Below are 25,487 nucleotides of genomic sequence, written 5' to 3'. Positions count from 1 at the left end.
CTCCTCGGGTGGTTTGTGATATATGGCCAATATACCACGGCTAGGGGCTGCGTCCAGGCACTCCGCGTTGTGTCGTGCTTAAGAACATCCCTAAGCCGTGCTATATTGGCCATATACCACACCCCCCTAGGAGCCTTATTGCTATTATAAACTGGTTACCAACGTAAATAGAACAGTAAACAAGTAGTTTTGCGTCATACCCATAATATATATAATCTGATATACACACGGCTGGAATGCTGTTTCAGCCAATCAGAATCCAGGATCTAAACTACCCGGGTTTACAATAATGTGTGTGTGTGTATAAAATGTAATTACAATCCAATGTTAGGTCATACGTAGTGGTAGTTAGCTAGTTAGGATACGTGATCATAATGTCTTTCTCTCATCCACTAGTGTCGAGATGTGAGAACAAGAGAAGTGGGAATCCAGGAGATCCATCACAAAGTGCGTCCCTACCAGGTGGAGCTGATTCGTAGAGACTACGTGGCCAACGGTGGCTGGGAGACCTTCCTGTCCTACGAGGATCCAGAACAGGACATTCTGATTGGTCTGCTGCGTCTGCGGCGTTGTTCCGCCCAATCATTTCGCCCTGAGCTCAAAGGGGGAGTGTCTATCGTGCGTGAGCTGCACGTCTACGGCAGCGTGGTTCCTGTCAGTAGCAGAGACCCCAACAAGTTCCAACACCAGGTACACACACCCACCCACCCAGCGCTATTCAAATATTACTAGCTATTCAACATCATCATGACCTTGTTAAGTTGAATCATGTGTTTTTTTTAATGAACTGAATCACTGTCTCTATGTTATGTGTCAAGTCTCTGAGGTTTTGTTAAGCTCCGTGCTTGATTTGTCTTTTCATTTGTTCCTCCTGTTTGTAGGGCTTTGGCATGATGTTGATGGAGGAAGCAGAGAGGATCGCCAGAGAGGAACACGGCTCTGGGAAACTAGCCGTCATCTCAGGTGGGTCTCTTCTCGTTCTCTCTCTCCTCCATGCTTAGGAGCAGTAGACGGTTGGTCTTAGATCTATATATATATATCTATTTCTATATCTCTCTGTGTCTCTGTCTCTCTTCCCCCCCCTCCCAGGAGCAGTAATCGGTTGGTCTTAGATCTATCTATATATCTATTTCTATATCTCTCTGTGTCTCTGTCTCTCTTCCCCCCTCCCAGGAGCAGTAGACGGATGGGCTTGTCTTCTCTCCTCCTAGGAGTTCTTGTTCTTGTATTCCAGGCTTTATCTACAAATTCTGTAAACAGAAATACACAATGAACATAAACATTTCAGTTTCTCCTCATGGCTCAGCCGTATAATTCCAGGGTAGACGGTGCATTCAGAAAGTATTCAGACCCCTTCACTTTTCCCACATTTTGTTACGTTACAGCCTTTTTCTAAAATGTATTAAATAGTTTCCCCCCCCCCCCCCAACTACACACCTAACCCCATAATGACAAATTAAAAACTTGTTTTTAGAAATTCCCCCCCCCCCAACAAAAAAAAAATCACATTTACATAAGTATTTAGATCCTCTACTCAGTACTTTGTTGAAGCAGCGATTACAGCCTTGAGTCTTCTTTGGTATGATGCTACAAGCTTGGCACACCTGTATTTGTGGAGTTTCTCCCATTCTTCTCTGCGGATCCTCTCAAACTCTGTCAGGTTGGATGGGAAGCGTTGCTGCACAGCTATTTTCAGGTCTCTCCAGAGATGTTCTATCGGGTTCAAGTCTGTGCTCTGGCTGGGCCACTCAAGGACATTCAGAGACTTATCCTGATGCCACTCCTGCGTTGTCTTGGCTGTGTGCTTAGGGTCGTTGTCGTGTTGGAAGGTGAACCTTCGCTCCAGTCTGATGTCCTGAGCGCTCTGGAGCAGGTTTTCATCAAGGATCTCTCTGTACTTTGCTCTGTTCATCTTTCCCTCAATCCTGACTAGTCTCCCAGTCCCTGCTGTTGAAAAACATCCCCACAGCATGATGCTGCCACCACCATGCTTCACCGTAGGGATGGTGCCAGGTTTCCTCCAGACGTGACACTTTGCATTCAGGCCAAAGAGTTCAATCTTTGTTTCATCAGACCAGAGCATCTTGTTTGTTATGGTCTGAGAGTCTTTAGGTGCCTTTTGAGGAGTGGTTTCTGTCTGGCCACTCTACCATAAAGACCTGATTGGTGAGTGCTGCAGAGATAGTTGTCCTTCTGGAAGGTTCTCCCATTTCCACTGAGAAATGCTGGAGCTCTGTCAGAGTGACCGTCGGGATCTTGGTCACCTTCCTCTTCTCCCCCGATTGCTCAGTTTGGCCGGGGTCCAGCTCTAGGAAGAGTCTCGGAAGAAGTTTGGAACCACCATTTAAGAATGATGGAGGCCACTGTGTTCTTGGGGACCTTCAATGCTGCAGAAATGTTTTGGTACCCTTCCCCAGATCTGTGCCTCAACACAATCCTGTCTCGGAGCTCTATGGACAATTCCTTCGACCTCATGGCAGGGTTTTTGTTCTGACATGCACTGTCAACTGTGGGACCTTATATAGACAGGTGTGTGCCTTTCCAAATCATGTCCAATCAATTGAATTTGGACTCCAATTAAGTTGTAGAAACATCTCAAGGATGATCAATGGAAACAGAATGCACATGAGCTAAATTTTGAGTCTCGTAGCAAAGGGTCTGAATACTTATGGAAATAACGTATTTCAGTTATTTTTTTGTAAATTTGCGTAAGATTCTAAAACTGTTTTTGCTTTGTCATGGGGTATTGTGTGTAGAAGTATTTAATCTATTTTAGAATAAGGCTGTAATGTTACAAAATGTGGAAAAAGTCTAGGGGTCTGAATGCTTTCCGAAGGCGCCCTACTGTGGGCTTTCTAGAATAAAGACACGGGTATCGTGGTAGAAAAGGCAATTGAAATTCATTTGATCCTCTATCTCTATTTCTTTGAGATCACTTAATACTTAAGTATCAAAAGTAAATGTATAAGTCATTTAAAATTCCTTATTAAACAAACCAGACGGCACAAGTGTTTTTTTAAATGTGCCAGGGGCCACACTCCAACACTCAGACATAATTTACAAACGAGGGACATATGCTATGTCACAAGACAGTTGGTGCTTTTTGTAGAGACTGGATTGCGTGGTAATATTTCCCATCAACCCATGTCTTTATCAAACTTCTGTGTTTCAGGTGTGGGAACTAGGAACTACTACAGGAAGATGGGTTATGAACTGGAGGGACCGTATATGGTGAAACACCTGGAGGTGTGTCTGTAGACGAACTTGGGAATGAACCTGTTTTTTATTATCATTGTTTTACCAAGACGCACGCAAGACAAAAATATATTTATTTGTTACTAGTACATGATCGTTACTCTGGAGACGCTACAGAGTACATGAATGACAATACATGCATCACTCTTGTTTTAGTTATGCTTGTGGTATCAGAGGGCTGAGTGAATAGGTCAGTTTGGAGGAAGCTGATCCTAGATCTGTGCATTTAAAGAGTGACTTCTACCCAGAGTGGGTACAGCATAAGAGTCTTAAGTTCACCTTGATGGACCAGTGGTCTGTGCGTCCTCGGTCATTTAAGCCGTAGTTCAGGAATACTTTGTAAGAGTCTCGTCCAGCTTCATGAGATAACTAGGAGGCTGTTTAGCTTCGTGTTTTTAGTTCATCGTGTTATCAGTGAGTTGAGGAAGACCACCAGTATGAGTCGTCGTTCGTGAACAGACTTGGCACTGTATAATTGGGCAGTCAGTGGGGAAAGTCCTCTCTCTCTCTCTCTCTCTCTCTGAACAGATGTTTTATAGCCACAGTTTTATAGGGCAGGATATGGAATAATAGTGCTGCATACGTTTATTTTTAAACCCTCTCTTAATCCTATCCCATGTTTTCCTGTTTTTGTTTTTTATTTACAACAAAATGTTACTTTTGTTTTGGTGTTGGACTTAAGATTTCAGTTAAAATCCCTTTCACTGCTCTGAAAGCTGTTTTGGTTTCATGGAATAAAATATTTAACATTTATATCATTTCAACTGTTGTCACTTTTTGCCCTTGCTTTGTTATTGAATGTGTTTACTCTTGATAAGAGCTTCTGCTAAATGGGGGGGGGGGGGGAAGACAAATGTACTTGTCTGTCAGAGAATGCCTGTGTTGATAAGATAAACATGTTTGTAATTATACTGCATGAGTTTCCAGTCGTCAACAGAGTAGAGAAATATAAACTAAAGAATAGAACATTTTAAACAAAAATCTGCCTTTGTCTCTGACTCTGAAAAGCCATTTGTGTTAAAGTCCATCACCATGGCAGCACTTCCTATGATGATGTGTTCTAGAYTCTAGAGTAGCCTATCAGAGGTTGTGTTCCTCAGTCCAATTACATCTCTATCAGTCCTCKGTCAACTGAGCACTGACTGAGTGGCCCACTGACTGCATCCCAAATGGKATCRTATTCCCTATATATAGTGCACTACTTTTGACCAGAGCCCTATTGGGATGTAGCCACTCTCCATAAAAGGAGGCCTGTCATTTGAAAAATGGCTAACAAAAAACTGACCCTCTTTGTAACTGAAACCTCTTTTTATGTGGAGACCATGGGCACGTTTTAAATGGTAAGGCCAAAGCAACCGGCTGTAGAGTGATTTCAGGGGAGGTTTGTACGCGACAGCCGGAAGTCGGACACTAATGTGGTTTTCCAACAGCAACGCTCAGATCAACATGGCAGTGTTGCCATTGTTTATAAAAGTGTTTCTTTATATAATGTCGAAAATAAACATGTTTGTAACACCGATATCATACAATCACAAACTGAAATCGTGTGTGTGTACATTGTACAATCATATAGTGAGAGAGAGCCTCAAACATCACATTCATTTGTATATATCCACGTTATACATGAATCATGGCAAAGTTGGTTCCTGTTTCAGTCACGTCTTTGGTCACGTTTGCGTGGGTCAAACAAAAACAGCCTAATGATTGGTTGACGATAGAGCCTCCGCCTATGCAGGCGATGGCTGCAGGATGAAATTGGTGAACAGCCACGGCACAAACTTGCTGTCGACTGCAGTCAAAAACTTCATGGCCTTTGATCACACGATTTTTGTAAAGTTCATGCTTTCGACATGTATTTATTATGGTTCCCGTTTAGTTCCTGCCAAGGCAGCAGCTACTCTTCCTGAGGTCCAGCAAAATGAAGGCAGTTATACAATTTTWAAAAACATTACAATACATTAATTACAGAATGCACAACACACTGTGTGCCCTCAGGCCCCTACTCCGCTACCACATATCCACAACACATAATCCATGTGTACATGTGTGTATGTTATTGTGTGTGTGTGTGTATGTTATTGACTGTTTGTATGCTTGTGTCTGTGCCTGTTTGTGTTACTTCACAGTCCCCGTTGTTCCATAAGGTGTATTTTTAGCTGTTTTTTTRATCTGATTTTACTGCTTGCATCAGTTACTTGATGTGGAATAGAGTTCCATGTAGTCATGGCTCTATGTAGTACTGTGCGCCTCCCACAGTCTGTTCTGGACTTGGGGACTGTGAAGAGACCTCTGGTGGCATGTCTTGTGGGGTATGCATGGGTATCAGAGCCGTGTGCCAGTAGTTCAAACAGACAGCTCGGTGCATGCAGCATGTCAACACTTCTTACAAAAACAAGTAGTGATGAAGTCAATCTTTCCTCTACTTTGAGTCATATTATTGTTAGCTCTCCGTGTACATTTAAGGGCCAGCCGTGTTGCCCTGTTCTGAGCCAATTGTGGCACCTGACCACACGACTGAACAGTAGTCCAGGTGGGACAAATCTGGCGCCTGTAAGACCTGCCTTGTTGACAGTGCTGTTAAGAAGGTAGAAACTAGGGCCTGTAGGACCTGCCTTGTTGACAGTGCTGTTAAGAAGGTAGAAACTAGGGCCTGTAGGACCTGCCTTGTTGACAGTGCTATTAAGAAGGTAGAAACTAGGGCCTGTAGGACCTGCCTTGTTGATAGTGTTGTTAAGAAGGTAGAAACTAGGGCCTGTAGGACCTAACTTGTTGATAGTGCTGTTAAGAAGGTAGAAACTAGGGCTGTAGGACCTGCCTTGTTGATAGTGTTGTTAAGAAGGTAGAGCAGCGCTTTATTATGGACAGACTTCTCCCCATCTTAGCTACTGTTGTATCAATATGTTATAACCATGACAGTTTACAATCCAGGGTTTCTCCAGGCAGTTTAGTCACCTCAACGTGCTCAATTTCCACATTATTTATAACAAGATTTAGTTGAGGTTTAGGGTTTAGTGAATGATTTGTCCCAAATACAATGCTTTTATTTTTTATATTTTTTATATTTAGGACTGACTTATTCCTTGCCACCCACTCTGAAACTAACTGCAGCTCTTTGTTAAGTGTTGCAGTCATTTCGGTTACTGTAGTAGCTGAGGTGTATAGTGTTGAGTCATCCGCATACATAGACACACTGGCTTTACTCAAAGACAGTGGCTTGTCATTAGTAAAGATTGAAAAAAGTAAGGGTCCTAGACCGCTGCCCTGGGGAATTCCTGATTCTACCGGGATTATGTTGGAGAGCCTATTTGAGCCAGTAAAGGGGGCTTACTATTCTTAGGTAGCGGAATTACTTTTGCTTCCCTCCAGGCCTGAAGTCACACACTTTCTAGTAGGCTTAAATTGACAATATGGCAAATAGGAGTGGCAAAATCGTCTGCTATTATCCTCAGTAATTTTCCATCCAAATTGTCAGACCCCGGTGGCTTGCGATGAAGGGGCAGGAAGATCAGGCTCCAGACACAGGTACCCCCTGCGATAAAGGGGTAGGAAGATCAGGCTCCAGACACAGGTACCCCCAGCGACGAAGGGGTAGGAAGATCAGGCTCCAGACACAGGTACCCCCAGCGACGAAGGGGTAGGAAGATCAAGCTCCAATGCGACAACTATTTCGTTGTTTTGTATCCACTAGTAGGACCATTTTTATCCCCATAATGCAACACGCTTTGAAAGGCGGTGACCACTTTACAAAAGTGATCCGCTCCATCGTGCCCCATGTCTCAGATTCTCTTCAGTCCGTGTGGTGTTGGTGGAGTCAAATATGAATAAGTCTGAATGAAAAAGCCCTACTGTGCACGGCATCATTTCCTGGAACTAACGCCGTGACTTCACTGTGTGTTACTGTTTCACTTTCAACACTGAAGCAAAATGGGGCCAATATCGCTTCTCCTTATGCTGCCGCTCTCTCTAGGTCTGCTATTATCTGTGAAATCTAAAACTACTCCACTCAGAATCCCCAACTGCCAATTTTCTCCCTAACTGTGCATTCTCCACGTTTCACAAAGTTGTCATCTCCTGTTAACATTTCAACGGGCCAGGAGGCTATGGAGGTCTGGAGCAAACAGACTGGTAGCCTGGGGTCCAAGCTGATTTTGATACAGTTCACTGTTATAAAACGTAGCGAAAGCAGGTTAAACAGCAAAATACAGCTCAGTTGGCTAGCTCAGACCTTATTTGACCTCACCTCAGTTCTCAGGAGCTCCCATGGTCATTTCCAATTCATCTTCATCAGGCTGGGAAGCCACAGAGGTCTGGAGGAAACAGAGTGGTAGCCTGATCGCTAAAACGCAGTGACAATTAGGTCGCWTAGATAAGCTGAAGATGAAAATGAGTTTGAGTTTGCAAAATCCCTCAGAATCCCAGGTTACCTGTTTCCTCCAGACCTCTGTGGCCTTCCTAGCTTTATGAAGATGAACTGAAGATGACATAAAGCACCTGAAAGCTGTCCTTACTGAGCTCAAACGCTGTCCGTATCCCAAAAGGCACCCTATTCCTGACCTACTGCACTACTTTTGACCAGATCCCTATGGGCCCTGGTCAAAAGTAGTGCACTATATTAGGGAATAGGGTGCCATTTGGGACATATTCTGTGTCTGAGTGTTTTATTTAGCAGCCAGCCAGGCGTGAAGGGAAAGGCCAGGAGTTTCTGAGAGGAGGAAATGTCACAGCCCTGTCCCAAATGGCACCCCCGACCCTATTCCCTWTATAGTGCACTGTTTGACTAGGGCCCATAAGAATCTGGTCAAAAGTAGGGCTCTAGGTAGGGAATAAGGTGCCATTWYGGATGCAAGCCCCACATATAAAATGTGTTTAAAAGACTGTGAGCAGAACTCCATCTCATTCTACAGGGAGTCTAAAGGTTAGCCCATAACACGGAGATCGTTGTATCACTGTGGGTTTACCCTCCCTGACCCTGTCGCTACTCTCTCTCTATCCTCCAGCCACTCTCAGCTTCAGCTGCTGTGTTCGTCCCCCTAATGGCACCCTATTCCCTATGTAGTGCACTACTTTGGACCAGGTCTCATAGGGATTTGGTCAAAAGTAGTGCACTACATTAGGGAACAGGGTGCCAMTTGMGATGCACACTCTGTCCGTTACGGTAATGAGGCCGTATTTCAGGGACTCAGATTTCTGATCTGTTACCTTTTTACGAGAGTCATCTCCACCTGGGCTGAGTGAGTGGAGGGGAACAAACAGGGAACCCTACAGGTTCATACGGAGCAAGTCTCAAGTGTACTGAACCAAAATAAAAACGCAACATTAAATAATTTAAAAGATTTTACTGAGTTACAGTTCATATAAAATAATCAATCAATTGAAATAAATTCATTAGACCCTAATCTATGGATTTCATGCCTGGGAACACAGATATGCATCTGTTGGTCACAGATACCTTTAAAAAACAAAGTAGGGGCGTGGATCAGAAAAACAGTCCGAATCTGGTGGGACCACCATTTGCCTCATGTTGTCCCACTCTTCAATGGCTGTGCGAAGTTGTTGGATAACTGGAAGACGGTGTCGCACACGCTGATCCAGAGCATCCCAAACATGCTCAATGGGTGACATGTCTGAGTATGCAGGCCATGGAAGAACTGGGACATGTTCAGCTTGTAGGAATTGTGTACAGATCCTTGCGACATGGGGCTGTGCATTATCATGCTGAAACATGAGGTGATGGCAGGAGATGAATGACACAACAATGGGCCTCAGGATCTCGTCACTGTCTCTCTGTGCCTTCAAATTTATTTTGATAAAACGCAATTGTGTTCGTTGTCCGTAGTTTATGCCTGCCCATACCATAACCCCACCATCGGACACAATGTTCACAAGGTTGACATCAGCAAACCACTCACCCACATGATGCCATAAACATGGTCTGCGGATGTGAGGCCGGTTGGACGTACTGTCAAATTCTCTAAAATGACATTGGAGGTGGCTTATGGTAGAGAAATTAACATTCAATTCTCTGGCAATAGCTCTGGTGGACATTCCTGCAGTCAGCATGCCAATTGCATGTTCCCTCAAAACTTGAGACATCTGTGGCATTGTGTTGTGTGACAAAACTGCACATTTTAGTGGCCTTTTATTGTCCTCAGCACAAGGTGCACCTGTGTAATGATCATGCTGTTTAATCAGCTTCTTCATATGCCACACCTGTCAGGTAGATGGATTATCTTGGAAAGGAGAAATGCTCACTAACAGGGATGTAAACTAATTTGTGCACAACATCTTAGATTAGTAAGTTTCTTTGCGTATGAAACATTTCTGGGATATTTTACTTCACCTCATGAAACATGGGAACAACACTTTACATGTTGCATTTATATATGGTTCAGTATATAATTTTCCATAAATATATTTAGAAATATTATAGCCTGGGTACCGGTCTGTTTGTGGACATCATGCCACTCGTGAGGGGAAAGGAGTGGAATGATAGCACAAACAGATCTGGGACCAGATTAGAAACATTACACAGCTTGGATCATGGTAGAACTGTTAACAAAAACAGCACGGGAACACAGAACGTGTGACTGGTGACTTGGAGACCACGTCATTTCTTAATTCAACTGCCTTTACTACTCAACTCTGCTTCGAAAGCTTATCCATCTGAAAGCTTACCCATCTGAAAGCTTATCCATCTGAAAGCTTATCCATCTGAAAACTTATCCATCTGAAAGCTTATCCATCCGAAAGCTTACCCATCTGAAAGCTTATCCATCCGAAAGCTTATCCATCCGAAAACTTATCCATTCGAAAGCTTACCCATCTGAAAGCATGCACAGTAAATAGAACGATTAATGCTAGGAACATGAAACGAATGGGAAAATGTTTGTATGAAAAGTATTACTGTTTAACATGGGAATTCAGTAAACCATTTAGTGTAAACGTCAACAACTGTGTCAACGTCAACAACCCCCTTCCCGATGTTAGCACAGAGACTGATTGATAACTCTAATCTCACAAAACGGATATAATCAGAGAATCCCTGTGTTGATAAGATTAAAAACAATCTAATTATACTGTATGAGTTTCCTGTCAAAAACAGAGTAGAGAAATATGAACTATAACGTTTTTTCAGCTGTATGAAAATAATAGAATATTTAAACTTTTCAACAACAAAAGATCTTCCTTTGTGTCTGACTCTGAAAAGCCATTTGAGGTAAAAAAAAAAATAGCTGCCTCCATCACCATGGCAGCACTTCCTATGATGATGTGTTCTAGAATCTAGAGTAGCCTATCAGAGGTTGTGTTCCTCAGGAGACCCCAGATGATGAGTACTCTGATGGTTTTTACTGCTTCATTTGACACACGGAGACCAATTACATCTCTATCAGTCCTCAGTCAACTGAGCACTGACTGAGTGGCCCAAATGGCATCTTATTCCCTATATAGTGCACTACTTTTGACCAGAGCCCTATTGGGATGTAGCCACTCTCCATAAAAGGAGGCCTGTCATTTGAAAAATGGCTAACAACAAACTGACCCTCTTTGTAACTGTGAAACGCTGAGAGAGACTAAACATAATTTTGGTGTGATGAGTTCAGGATTTGTGTAAATTGGTGTGTACCATTTCTCAGGCTTGCTGTAATTGGCAGAATCATATAAACTAAAGCATAGCCTGGAGGGGTTAGTATTTGTATTTATTATGGATCACCATTAGCTACCCAGATACTCTTCCTGGGATCCAGCAAAATGAAGGCAGTTTATACAATTTTAAAAACATTACAATACATTCACAGATTTTACAACACCCTGTGTATAGTGTGTATGTATGCATGTGCCTGTTTGTGTTGCTTCACAGTCCCCGTTGTTCCATAAGGTGTATTTTTTTGCTGTTTCTTTTCATCTAATTTTACTGCTTGCATCAGTTACCTGATGTGGAATAGAGTTCCATGTAGTCATGGCTCTATGTAGTACTGTGCGCCTCCCATAGTCTGTTCTGGACTTGGGGACTGTGAAGAGACCTCTGGTGGCATGTCATGTGGGGTATGTATGAGTGTCCGAGCTGTGTGCCAGTAGTTTAAACAGACAGCTCGGTGCATTCATCATGTCTATTCCTCTCACATATACAAGTAGTGATGAAGTCAATCTCTCCTCCACTTTGAGCCAGGAGAGATTGACATGCATATTATTAACGTTAGTTCTCTGTGTACATCCAAGGCCCAGCCGTGATGCCCTCTTCTGACACAGTTGCAATTATCCTAAGTACCTTTTTGTGGCACTTGACCACACGACTGAACAGTAGTCCAGATGTGACAAAACCAGGGCCTGTAGGACCTGCCTTGTTGACAGTGCTGTTAAGAAGGTAGAGCAGAGCTTTATTATGGACAGACTTCTCCCCATCTTAGCTACTGTTATATCAATGTTTTGACCATGACAGTTTACAATCCAGGGTTACTCCAAGCAGTTTAGTCTCCTCAACTTGCTCAATTTCCACATTATTTATTACAAAATTCATTTGAGGTTTAGGGTTCAGTGAATGATTTGTCCCAAATACAAGTCTTTACATTTTAGAAATATTTAGGACTAACTTATTCCTTGCCACCCACTCTGAAACTAACCAGTGGCTTGTCATTAGTAAAGATTGAACCCATTTCATGAAGCTCCCGACAAAGTTCTTATGCTTCCAGAGGCAGTTTGGAAATCGGTAGTCAGTGTTGCAACCGAGGACAGGCAATTTTCACACACTTACTTCAGCACTCGACAGTCCATTTAACATTTAAGTCATTTAGCAGACGCTCTTATCCAGAGCGACTTACAAATTGGAAAGTTCATACATATTCATCCTGGTCCCCCCGTGGGGAATGAACCCACAATCCTGGCGTTGCAAGCGCCATGCTCTACCAACTGAGCCATACGAGACCGTGTCTGTGAGTTCCTGTGAGTCCCATTCTGTGAGTTTGTGTGGCCGTTGCTGCTCCTAGACATTTACACACCACAATAACAGCACTTACAGTTGACCGGGGCAGCTCCAGCAGGGCAGAAATGTAACTTACTGACTTGTTGGAAAGGTGGCATCCTATGACGGTGCCACATTAGAAGTCACTGAGCTCTTCAGTAAGACTATTCTACTGCCAATGTTTGTCTATGGAGATTGCATGGTTGTGTGCTCAATTTTATACACCGGTCAGCAACAGGTGGGACAAATAGCTGAATTCACTCATTTGAAGGGGTTTCTACATACACTATACAGTGCATTCTGAAAGTATTCAGACCCCTTCACCTTTTGTTACGTTACAGATTTATTCTAAAATGAATGAATGTATTTATTTTCCTCATCAATCTACACACAATACCCTATAATGACAAAGTGAAAACAGGTTTAGACATTTTTGAAAATGTATTACAAATTTAAAAAACAGAAATACCTTATTTACATAAGTATTCAGACCCTTTGCTATGAGACTCGAAATTGAGCTCCGGTTCATCCTGTTTCCATTGGTCATCCTTGAGATGTTTCTACAACTTGGAGTCCACCTGTGGTAAATTCAATTGATTGGACATGATTTGGAAAGGCAGACACATGTCTATATTAAAAGGTCCCAACGTTGACAGTGCATGCCAGAGCAAAAACCAAGCTCTGTTGAAGGATTGTCCATAGAGCTCCGAGACAGGATTGTGTCGAGGCACAGATCTGGGGAAGGGTACCAAAACATTTCTGCAACATTGAAGGTCCCCAAGAATACAGAGGCCTCCATCATTCTTAAATGGAAGAAGTTTGGAACCACCAAAACTCTTCCTAGAGCTGGCCGCCCGGCCAAACTGAGCAATCGGGGGAGAAGAGGAAGGTGACCAAGATCCCGATGGTCACTCTGACAGAGCTCCAGCATTTCTCAGTGGAAATGGGAGAACCTTCCAGAAGGACAACCTGCTTCAGAGCACTCAGGACCTCAGACTGGAAGGTGAACCTTCGCCCCAACAGGACAACAACCCTAAGCACACAGCCAAGACAACGCAGGAGTGGCTTCGGGACAAGTCTCTGAATGTCCTTGAGTGGCCCAGCCAGAGCAGACTTGAACCCGAGCTAACATCTCTGGAGAGACCTGAAAATAGCTGGGCAGCGACACTTCCTATCCAATATGACAAAGCTTGAAAGGATCTGCAGAGAAGAATGGGAGAAACTCCCCAAATACAGGTGTGCCAAGCTTGTAGCGTCATACCAAAGGCTGTAATCACTGCCAAAGGTGCTTCAACAAAGTACTGAGTAAAGGGGCTGAATACTTATGGAAATGTGATATTTTCAAATTCTAAAAACCTGTTTCTGCTCTGTCATTATGGGGTATTGTGTGTAGATTGATGAGGAAAAAAACGATTTAATCCATTTTAGAAAAGGGCTGTAATGTAACAAAATGTGGGAAAAGTGAAAGGGTCTGAATACTTTCCCAAATGTACTGTATATACAAAAGTATCTCAACTGCAAAAATGAACTGAGCATCATATTGATTAAAGACACTACGGACACACTCAAACACCATAAATATGTATTTATTAAAATCACATTCCCTTAAAATAAAAATGTTAGTTTAATACACGTATTGGCATCAAGTGGTATCTTCAAGCATTGATACAATCATTCAAGTAAATTACACAATTAATGAAATAATAAATATTAGGTGCAAACCATTTCTGACCACAACGTAGGCCTATAGTCTAGCGAACCAAACAGTGAAAGCATGTAACGTACTGTTTGTAGCATCGAAGACAAAAACACCACTCACTCACCCAGTAGGTCTATTGATGTGCCTAAAGAACAGTTAGTCTTCTGACTGAGGGARGCTAAGGCCCCGTTTCCCAAAAGCATCTTTAAAAGGCTAGGTACATCTTAGAACCATAAGTTCCTATGTAGCAGTAGTTGTTCCTGGTGACGGTGGTGCGTACATGGTGCTGGCAAGTTAGCACAAGTTTATTTTGACCATAAGATGGCTAGAGCATTGGGTCACCAAGGTTGTGGGTTCAATTTCTGTAGGGACCACATACAACTGAATATATTGATGAGAAGAGAAGCACCAGCGGTTAGCATGGTACTGACAAGTGGCAACATCAACCCAACGTTGTGGGTTGAACTCCGTCATGGTCCCTCACACAGCTAGCAGATAAGACTTGACTATGAGTGTTCAGTACATTGGATATAGAAGCTCTGTATCCCAATATGCACCCCATTCCCCATCTAGGGGCACTTATTTTGACCAGGGTCCAATATCCCTGTATAATACACTACTTTTAACCAAAACCGCAAGGGCCCTGGTCAAAAGTAGTGCACTATATAGGGAATAGGGTGACCTTTGGGACGCAGCCCGTCACTGTGCGTCCTCCTCCATGGCAGTGCGGACCCTGTCTTCCAGCTGGGCGGCGGTGGGCCGGGCGTCAGGGTCTGAGGCCAGCATGTCCAGTAGCAGGGTGCAGACAGCCTGGCCAGGAGGGGGCGGTAGAGAGGGGGCGCGGCGGGACTTCATGGGGATACACACCTGGAGGTCTGGGTTCTCACACAACGCCTCGCCCAGGGGCATCAGCCAGCGGGTCTTACACACATACGCACCTGTAGGAAAAATATTGTATATCAGTACTAACACCTTTAAGGAGTCTGCATGTTTCCCAGTCAAAACAGATGGCTAGAGTTTGTGCATATGATATTTTGTGATGTTTTTTGTTCATTTTGGACTTCGGCGAGGTTTTCCCTCCCGGATGTTCAGGCACACCATTTTTWTTTTTRCCCCGGGAGGCAAGTTCGGAGCCGAAGTCCACGCCCAAACATCTGAGTGAGATGTAAAATTGCGACACTATGATCAAAAATGTCAAAAGTAATGGACAGATTTCTTGAGTTATCTTAGATTAATTCTGACAATTTTTTGATAGCCCGTATACGGGCTACGGCGTCTCAAAATGGACAAACAGTACTACTGCTGCATTTTTCAAACAAAGGTCTTGAGAGTATGTCGGTACAGTCGTTCGGTTAGCCGAGTTCTGCGAGGCGCCAGCTGAACTGAAACATGCTGACGCCTTAAAAACACATACGCACCTGTAGGACCACACAGGTACAGGTACAGATATCAGTATTACATTTTCAATGAAAATAGAATGTTTATATGTAGAAAAAAACAAAAAAAAACAAGCCATCATCTTGATCCTTCAACCAGGAGAACATGAGCGACTGTAATAATTACTGTAGTAGAACTAGCATCCATTCATGGGCTCTGGGAAGACAACAAAAGGAGACAGAATAGAAATGAGCCACTACTTTACTGGCCGAGGACGTTTCCCTCCCTCCCTAACTCACCCCATCCATTCACCCACCAAACCATGGGCAACATAATGAAGCCTCAGTTTACCGTTTTATATTCAAATCCAGTATTGTCTTCGGTAACAAAGACATTTTCATTCAGGTTGATAACCCACTTGAAACGGAGGTGGGGGAAGGAAGGCGTTTTAAACGAGGTGGGGAAGGAAGGTGTTTTAAACGAGGTGGGGGAAGGAAGGTGTTTTAAACGAGGTGGGGGAAGGAAGGTGTTTTAAACGAGGTGGGGAAGGAAGGTGTTTTAAACGAGGTTGGGGGAAGGAAGGTGTTTTAAACGAGGTGGGGAAGGAAGGCGTTTTAAACGAGGTGGGGAAGGAAGGTATTTTATTGTAAACCTGTAGCAGAGTGTTTTCCTCCAACAGAGCTGCTCGTTTTAGACCATTTTAGAGAATGAAATCTGACAGTCTGTATTCTACTGCTTCATCATCCTCCGACTCTGAAGAGACTAAATTTAAACCGGAGCATTCATATTCAAGGGTTAGCGTAACTAACCCCTCTGAATCTTTTCACAGATAGTCAACATAGATTTGTTTTCCATAGGCCGAGACACACACACACCTCCCCCCTGTTGTTCTTGTGTGGAGCCCTCCCTCCCTCCCTCCCTCCAACTCACCCAGTTGTTCCTGTGTGGAGCCCTCCCTCCCTCTCTCCAACTCACCCAGTTGTTCCTGTAAGGAGCCCTCCCTCCCTCTCTCCAACTCACCCAGTTGTTCCTGTAAGGAGCCCTCCCTCCCTCTCTCCAACTCACCCAGTTGTTCCTGTATGGAGCCCTCCCTCCAACTCACCCAGTTGTTCCTGTGTGGAGCCCTCCTCCAGGAAGGTGAGTCTCTCCAGGACGGCCCAGAACATCCCCCCCAGGGAGAAGATGTCTGCCTGGGCCGTGTAGCTGAGGCCACCCCACACCTCTGGAGCCATGTAGAAGTCAGAGCCACATGTAGAGGAAAAGTGCTGCCTGGTGTCTCCTTCCATCCCCTGGCCCCCCTCAACGCTCATCTTACTCAGGCCAAAGTCAGCCACCTAAAAAAAGGTAGCGTGGAATGGAAGATTGAAGACAGTGAATATTGTTACAGTATCAAGCTGAGGATTTAAATGAACTGTCTGTGTTTTGCTGTTTAAATAAATAAATAAAAATAGTAGCTAATGAACCTTTCACCCTTTTAGTAGAACTTTTCTTACAGTTTGTCTCTGTACTTTTTAGTTGGGACCGTGGTTGCACTGGTGTTCAGTACAACCGTGTTATAATGTTACCGGAAGGGACTGCGTCATCTGTGTCCCTAGGACCCTACATATAATGGCACCGGAGGGGATGGCTGCTGTTTTACGGGCTCCTAACCAACTGTATTATTTASTTTTTTTTTACTGCATTGTTTCTAACTTATTTTGTACATAAATGTTGCTGCTACCATCTCTTATGACCGAAAAGAGCTTCTGGATATCAGAACAGCGATTACTCAGCTCAAACTGGACAAAGATTTTTTCCTTTAATGAGTCCGACGCAAAGGATATACTGCTTTCAGGAGACAAGGCCCAAATACCCCGTCATTCGCGCGAAGAAAAGGTGGAGATACAGAGGGAGAATGTCGGGGTGCCTTGTGAGGATTCGGAGGAGAGTGAGTAAATCACCACTACCATTGGTTCTATTGGCCAACGTGCAATCACTGGAGAATAAACTGGATGATCTATGGTCGAGACTATCCTACCAATGGGACATTAAAAACGGCAATATCTTATGTGTCACCGAGTCGTGGCTGAATGAAGACACAGATAATATAGAGCTGGCTGGGTTTCCGTGCATCGGTGGGACAGAGCGCGCAATGTCTAATATTAAAGAAGTCTCGAGGTACTGCTCGCCTGAGGTAGTGTATCTACCAAGAGAGTTCTCATATTATTCGGWGCAGTCTATTTACCACCACAAACCGATGCTGGCACTAWGACCGCACTCAACCAGCTGTATAAYGCCATAAGCAAACAAGAAAATGCTCATCCAGAAGCGACGCTCCTAGTGGCCGGGAACTTTAATGCAGGCAAACTTAAATCCGTTGTACCTCATTTTTACCAGCATGTCACATGTGCAACCAGAAGAAGAAAAACAAACTCTCGACCACATTTACTCCACACAGAGACGTGTACAAAGCTCTCCCTCCATTTGGAAAATCTGACCCTAATTCCATCCTCCTGATTCCTGCTTACAAGCAAAAACTATAGCATGAAGTACCAGTGACTTGCTCAATACGGAAGTGGTCAGATGACGCGGATGCTACGCTACAGGACTGTTTTGCTAGCACAGACTGGAATATGTTCCGGGATTCATCCAACGGCATGGTGGAGTATACKACCTCAGTCACCGACRTCATCAATAAGTGCATCGACGACGTCGTTCCCCACAGTGATCGTACGRACATATCCCAACCAGAAGTTAAAGGCTAGACCTGCCGCTTTCAAGGAGCGGAACACTAATCCGGACACATAAGAAATCCCGCRATATCCTTAGATGAACTACCAAACAGGCAAAGCYTCAAAACAAGACTAAGATTGAATCTTACTACACCAGCTCTGATGCTCGTCGGATGTGGCAGGGCTTGCAAACTATTACGGACTACAAGGGGAAACCCAGCCGGMAGCTGCCCTGTGACGTGAGCTAAATGCCTTTTATGCCTGCGTCGAGGCAAGCAACACTGAAGCATGCATGAGAGCACCAGCTGTTCCGGATGACTGTGTTGTCACCCTCTCCGTAGCCGATGTGAGCAAGACCTTTAATCTCTCTGGGGCAGGCGGGACGCAATCGTCCCACCGGGCAATAGCCAGGGAAAATACAACGCGCCATATTCAAATAAAATGATATCAAAATCAAACTTTCATTAAATCACACATGTAAGATACCAAATTAAAGCTACACTCGTTGTGAATGCAGCCAACATGTCAGATTTCAAAAAAGGCTTTTCGGCGAAAGCATAAGATGCTATTATCTGATGATAGCACAACAGTCTACAAAAAGAGGAGCATATTTCAACACTGCAAGCACGACACAAAACGCAGAAATAAAATATAAATCATGCCTTACCTTTGACGAAATTCTTTTGTTGGCACTCCAATATGTCCCATAAACATTACAAATGGTCCTTTTGTTCGATTAATTCCATCGATATATATCCAAAATGTCAATTTGGACCGTTTCATCCAGAAAAACACAGCTTCCAACTTTCGCCACTTCATTACAAAATATATCAAAAGTTACATGTAAACTTTACCAAAATATTTCAAACTATTTTTGTAATACAACGTTAGGTATTTTTAAACGTTAATAATCGATCAATTTGAAGACGGGATGATCTGTGTTCAATACAAAAAGAAAACAAACCGACGCAACTTTTTTCGTAACGTGCCTCTCAAAAAATGTACTTCATGTGACCTTCATTTACGATAGCCCTACTTCTTCATTACACAAAGGAATAACCTCAACCGATTTCCAAGGACTGGTGACATCCAGTGGAAGCGGTAGGAACTGCAAGCAAGTCCATTAGAAATCTGGTGTCTCTAAGAAAAGACAGTGACATCAAAAAAATAAAAATTCTGAATGGTTTGTCCTCAGGGTTTTGCCTGCTACACAAGTTCTGTTATTCTCACAGACATGATTCAAACAGTTTTAGAAACTTCAGATTCTTTTCTATCCAAATCTACTAATAATATGCATATCTTATATTCTGGGGATGCGTAGCAGGCAGTTGAATTTTGGCATGCTATTTATCCGAAAGTGAAAATGCCCACAAGAAGTTCAACAGGTCAACATTCACAAAGCCGCYGGGCCAGATGGATTACCAGGACGTGTACTCAAAGCATGTGCGGAACAACTGGCAAGTGTCTTCACTGACATTTTCAATGTCTCCCTGACCGAGTCTGTAATACCTACATGTTTCAAGCAGACCACCATAGTCCCTGTTCCCAAGAATGCGAAGGTACCCCCCTGTAGCACTCACGTRGGTAGCCATGAAGTGCTTTGAAAGGCTGGTCATGGCTCACATCAACACCATCATCCAAAAAACCCTAGACCCACTCCAATTTGCATACCGGCAACAGATCCAGATGACGCAATCTCTATCGCACTCCACACTGCCCTTTCCCACCTGGAAAAAAGGAACACCTAAGTCAGAATGCTGTTCTTTGACTACAGCTCAGCGTTCAACACCATAGAGCCCACAAAGCTCATCACTAAGCTAAAGACCCTGGGACTAAACACCTCCCTCTTCAACTGGATCCTGGACTTCCTGACGGGCCGCCCTCAGGTGGTAAGAGTAGGCAACAACACATCCGCCATGCTGATCCTCAACACAGGAGCCCCTCAGGGATGCGTGCTTAGTCGTCTCCTGTATTCCCTGTTCACCCATGAKTGCGTGGCCAGGCACAACTCCAACACCATCATTAAGTTTGCTGACGACAACAGTGGTAGGCCTGATCACCAACAACGATGAGACAGCCTATAGGGAGGTGGTCAGAGACCTGGCAGTGTGGTGCCAGGATAACAACCTCTCCCTCCTCAATGTCAGSAAGACAAAGGAGATGATCGTGGACTACAGGAAAAGGAGGGCCAAACAAGCCCCCATTCTCATTGACGGGGCTGTAGTGGAATGTGTCGAGAGTTTCAAGTTCCTTGGTGTCCACATCACCAACAACCTATCATGGTCCAAACACACCAAGACAGTCGTGAAGAGCGCACGACAACACCTTTTCCCCCTCAGGAGACTGAAAAGATTTGGCATGGGTCCCCAGATCCTCAAAAAGTTCTACAGCTGTACCATCCTGACTGGTTGATTCACCGCCTGGTATTGCAAACTGCTCGGCATCCGACCGTAAGGTGCTACAGYGGGTAATGCGTARGGCCTATCACTGGGACCAAGCTTCCRGCCARCCAGGATCTATACACTAGGCGGTATCAGAGGAAGGCCCCAGAAATTGTCAWGGCCTCCAGTCGCCCAAATCATAGACTGTGCTCTCTGCTACCGCACGGAAAGCAGTACCAGAGCGCCACGTCTAGGTCCAAAAGACTCCTTAACAGCTTCTACCCATAAGCTATAAGACTGCTGAACAATTAATCTAATGGCCACAGGACTAATTACATTGACAACTCCCATCCTTTGTTTTTACACTGCTGCTACTCGCTGTTTATTATCTATGCATAGTCACTTCACCTCTACCTACATGTACAAATGACCGCAAGTAACCTGTACCCCCGCACATTGACTCGGTACCGGTACCCCCGGTTTATATCCTCATTGTTATGTAATTATATTGTGTTACTTCATTTTATTTTTTACTTTAGTTTATTTAGTAAATATTTTCTGAAGTATATTTCTTTAACTGCATTGTTGGTTAAGGCCTTGTAAGTAAGCACGGTAAGGTCTACACCTGTTGTATTCGGCGCATGTGACAAATAAAATTTGATTTGGTTACACTGAAGTGTTCAGTTGGGACCTGTGGTTACACTGAAGTGTTCAGTTGGGACCTGTGGTTACACTGAAGTGTTCACCTTCTTAGCACGCACACACCCCTTTCACTTCCCTTTGAATGTTGGCGCACCTACCTTGATGAGAGGCCCGTTAGGCGTGAGAGAGACAAGCACGTTGTCTGGCTTCAGGTCTCTGTGTACGATGCGGAGGCGGTGGAGGAAGGCCATGGCTGAGCTGAGCTGTTGGACCACGCAGTGGTTCCTCTGGCTGTCTGGAGGTCTGGACAACAGGTAGTGGTTCAGGTCTCCCCCATCACAGTACTCCATCACCAGCCACAGGGCCAAGCAGCGCCTGGAACCACGGTTCTCCTTCTCTCCGGTGGGGGCTGGTCTCTTTCTGGGCCTGGAGAGGCCAGAAATTTTCCTCACAGGTGTTTTGGACACGGATAAGTCAGAGTTAGTTGTTTCCTGGGATTTGGACCTGAAGAAGTCTGACTCGGAGTTAGTTCTCAATCTGCTCTTGGTTCTGAAGAGACCACCTGAGTTAGTTCTGTTCTTAGTTTTAGACCGGGAGGAGTCGGACTTACTCKTTTTCTCCACCTGGTTCTGCTCTATCCCCACCACGCTCCCCTTCAGGGCGCTCTCCACCAGGTCCAGAGGCAGCCTGCCTGGCCTGAGGGGCTGCAGGGTCTTGGGTCCGGTCTGCAGCAGGCAGCCATGGAGGGCGATGACGTTGGGGTGGRTCTTGGCCGTGGCTCTCATAGCCCACAGCTCCTGGAGGTAAAGCTCGATGCACTCTGGGCTACTGCAGGGTAGGCGTTTTATGGCAACCCGCTCGCCTGTTTTAGACATGTGTCCCTCATAGACCACCCCGTAGCTGCCCCGCCCGACCTCCCTCTCAAGGGTGTACAACTCCTCCATCTTCTCTTCTCTACTCTTTATATAAACAGGAACTTGGATTGTTCTTATATTCTTGGTTTGAAGTCAGTGTTTGAGTTTACCATGTCTGCAAAATGACAAAAATATTGTTAGCTAGTTGTAGCTATCATGAAATTGATGAGACGTGATATGATCTCAGTCTTTCCTGTTTGAGCAAATAAACTTAGCAACAAGTAGCTCTCGAAAACACAAAGGTGCTTCCAGCATACACCCTTTTGGGTTATCAGCTGATCGTATGGAGGGCAGCTGGGACCATGTGAATTACAATCCCACTACAATTAGAAACGTTAATAATCCTCACTTGCAATACGTTTTTAGAAACATCTGGAAGTTAACAGTGAAAAGAATCATTCAAATACAAAAGACACAGTTAAATGTACATAGTTTAGCAAAGTTGCATCCTGGTTGCACCCGACAGAATTTTCAAAACATGATACGAAACMTCGTCCCCAATTATGCTAAATTTGGCAAAATCTCAATTGCATTTTCTTGATTCCTCGCATCCTCTCCTCCTTGTCAAAATCCATAGGATGAGAAGGCCAGAAGTCCCYCCKCTGTGACCTTCTCCTCCAATGGATTTTGAGAAGGAAAAGAGGATGCGAGGAGTTTACAATTGAGATCGTCCCAGAGTTACTAAGAGGGGAAAATCTAAACGGTATCCTTGGGACATCCAACTCTGATGTCACCCCATTGAAGTTGAAATGTAAAACGGTTAAGGTTAGGTAAGGGTTATGGCTACGGTTAGGAGTTAAGGTTAGGATGTRCCAAGGGTTCCGGATAGCACTAACCCTAAGAAGGCACTGCATGATCATTCAGATGTCTGCATTGGCCATGCAGCATTTACAGTGTTATGGCACCTGCAGAAGTCTGGCCATTCATACTTCTTGCGCTTCTCCAGGCAGAGCTTTTGTAAAGGAAGTTGTCAAGGAAGTAAGTTTGTGTTTATACAGGACCTCCCACCTTCACCTACCGTCAACCAAGCATGTCAATGTGGAGCCCTCTGCATTGTGCAACCAGGATACAACTTTACTAAACTGTGAACATTAACTGTATATTTTGTATTTGATACATTATTTCTCTCGTACATGAATGTTAAGTTACAAATGTTTCCAAAACTGTATCGACTACAAGGCGCATTTGCATTTAGACAGAGGATTTGGCCAGCGTCGGGGAACAGCTTAGTGAACAGCCCAACCGCCGGTAGATCGCGTTAGTAATTTCATTTTACAGTCCAAAGACGTTGTATTCAACTGGTTATACAATCGGATCTCCCGTGGACCGTTCATAAATAAAACGTATATTCAGCTGCAAATGCGTAGATTTCCTCCTTAACTCGATTTAATGGCGAGTAGGTGGGAAAAAAACAGGGAAAATAGGCATACTTTCTTTATGAAACAAAGTTCCACCACCAATGCTAGTAGAGTGGCTGCACTACAATGCCTTTGGATGGCAATATGAAAATGTARGCACGAAAATGTAACGTTATGCACTCATGTTTACTAACATTTACCATCTATTTGAATGGGCAAATGTTAGCTAACTTTACCTAGAAGTCCACGAGAATTATCTAATGTATCTAACTTGTCAACATGTTGTTTGCTAACAGGCATTAACAGTAGCTAAAATAGTTAGCTAACTAGATAACGTTAGCTAATATTTTGTCAACTTTACTGACTAGAGTAAAATGTGGCTACCTAGCTAGTTGAGGAGACCTTAACAGTAGTAATGTTCTTTCAACTGACTTTCACTTTTCAAAAATACTTTTACCAGACTTGCATATTTAAATCGCTTGCCTTGGTAACAATTGAACGACCTTCTCGTTTGAGTTACGGTTGGCTAACTGGTTAGCTTGCTAAACGTATCAAGACATTTTAATTTAGCAAACATTACGTAAATTACACTTACCCATAGAGGTTATATTTTTTTCACTAAAAGTAAATTATAGCTATGTGTATCTGTTAACTTGACTAACAGATTAATCTGTAACGGACACCAACATCGTCGACTCAAATGAAAACAAAGATGGATTTGCAGAACTTTCGTCTCCCCCTTGGAAGGTCCCGCTCTTAGACACACGTGCGCTGTGATAGGCTACAGAACCGTACGTAACAACGTTTACTTGTATCATTGGCCAATCAACGAAGATGCATGTTTGATATAATTCGAAATGTCCAATGTCGGAACGTTTCATATAATTTTATCAAAATGGTGGATAAKTTAAGGTAGTTCACTCAGGCAGGTTGCCGTTGAAATAAAAGTCCTGGAATGACATTGACCTCATCCCGTCAGTAGATCATGCCTGGCTATTATTTAAAAGTGCCTTCCTCACCATCTTAAATAAGCATGCCCCATTCAAAAAATGTAGAACTAGGAATAGATATAGTCCTTGGTTCACTCCAGACCTGTCTGCCCTTGACCAGCACAAAAACAATGTGGCGTACTGCATTAGCATCGAATGCAACTTTTCAGGGAAGTTAGGAACAAATATACACAGGCAGTTAGGAAAGCTAAGGCTAGCCTTTTCAAACAGAAATTTGCATCCTGTAGTACTAACTCAAAAAAGTTCTGGGACACTGTAAAGTCCATGGAGAATAAGAGCACCTCCTCCCAGCTGCCCACTGCTCTGAGGCTAGGAAACACTGTCACCACCGATAAATCCAGTATAATTGAGAATTTCAAAAAGCAATTCTCTACGGCTGGCCATGCTTTCCACCTGGCTACCCCTACCCCGGTCAACTGCCTGGATCCCTCCACAGCAACCCGCCAAAGCCCCCACCATTTCTCCTTCACCCAAATCCAGATAGCTGATGTTCTGAAAGAGCTGCAAAATCTGGACCCCTACAAATCAGCCGGGCTAGACAATCTGGACCCTCTCTTTCTAAAATTATCTGCTAAAATTGTTGCAACCCCTATTACTAGCCTGTTCAACCTCTCTTTCGTATCGTCTGAGATTCCCAAAGATTGYAAAGCTGCCGCGGTCATCCCCCTCTTCAAAGGGGGTGACACTCTAGACCCAAACTGCTACAGACCTATATCTATCCTACCCTGTCTTTCTAAGGTCTTCGAAAGCCAAGCTAACAAACAGATTACCGACCCTTTCGAATCCCACCGTACCCTGTCTCTTATACACATCTAGATGTGTATAAGAGACAGTTACTGCGCAGCCGTATTCATCGACCTGGCCAAGGCTTTCTACTCTGTCAATCACCACATTCTTATTGGCAGACTCGACAGCCTTGGTTTCTCAAATGATTGCCTTGCCTGGTTTACCAACTACTTCTCTGATAGAGTTCAGTGTGTCAAATCGGAGGGCCTGTTGTCCGGACCTCTGGCAGTCTCTATGGGGGTGCCACAGGGTTCAATCCTCGGGCCGACTCTGTTCTCTGTATACATCAATGATGTTGCTCTTGCTGCTGGTGATTCTCTGATACACCTCTACGCAGACGACACCATTCTGTATACRTCTGGCCCCTCTTTGGACACTGTCTTAACTAACCTCCAGAC

At 44.0% G+C, this 25,487-nt stretch overlaps 2 protein-coding genes across 4 annotated transcripts in view; one reads left to right on the top strand and one right to left on the bottom strand.

Moving 5' to 3' along the window:
* The window catches only part of elp3 (elongator acetyltransferase complex subunit 3), a 35,822-nt gene extending 31,814 nt beyond the window's left edge, over window positions 1–4,008 (top strand). For all 3 annotated transcript variants that reach the window (XM_070446463.1, XM_070446461.1, XM_070446462.1), the window contains exons 13-15: window positions 397–690; window positions 882–963; window positions 3,173–4,008. In XM_070446463.1, coding sequence (XP_070302564.1) covers window positions 397–690; window positions 882–963; window positions 3,173–3,258 — 462 coding nt within the window. In that variant the 3' untranslated portion in view covers window positions 3,259–4,008. The remainder of the gene's footprint in view (window positions 1–396; window positions 691–881; window positions 964–3,172) is intronic.
* Window positions 4,009–13,781: 9,773 nt separating this feature from the next.
* On the bottom strand, window positions 13,782–24,051 carry si:ch211-63o20.7 (Serine/threonine-protein kinase pdik1l-B-like). The gene is made up of 4 exons (XM_024000646.2): window positions 23,889–24,051; window positions 21,180–22,050; window positions 16,390–16,621; window positions 13,782–14,848 (listed from the first exon to the last, which is right to left on the bottom strand). The coding sequence occupies exons 2-4, from the start codon at window positions 21,963–21,965 to the stop codon at window positions 14,610–14,612; spliced, it is 1,257 nt and encodes a 418-aa protein (XP_023856414.1). The 5' UTR covers window positions 21,966–22,050; window positions 23,889–24,051; the 3' UTR covers window positions 13,782–14,609.
* Between the last annotated feature and the right edge of the window lie 1,436 nt (window positions 24,052–25,487).

The sequence above is a fragment of the Salvelinus sp. IW2-2015 genome, linkage group LG14 (assembly GCF_002910315.2).
Source record: "Salvelinus sp. IW2-2015 linkage group LG14, ASM291031v2, whole genome shotgun sequence".
NCBI lineage: Eukaryota > Metazoa > Chordata > Actinopteri > Salmoniformes > Salmonidae > Salvelinus > Salvelinus sp. IW2-2015.
The sequence above is the reverse complement of the archived record's forward strand: the minus strand, read 5'-3'. Positions and strand labels throughout refer to the sequence as shown.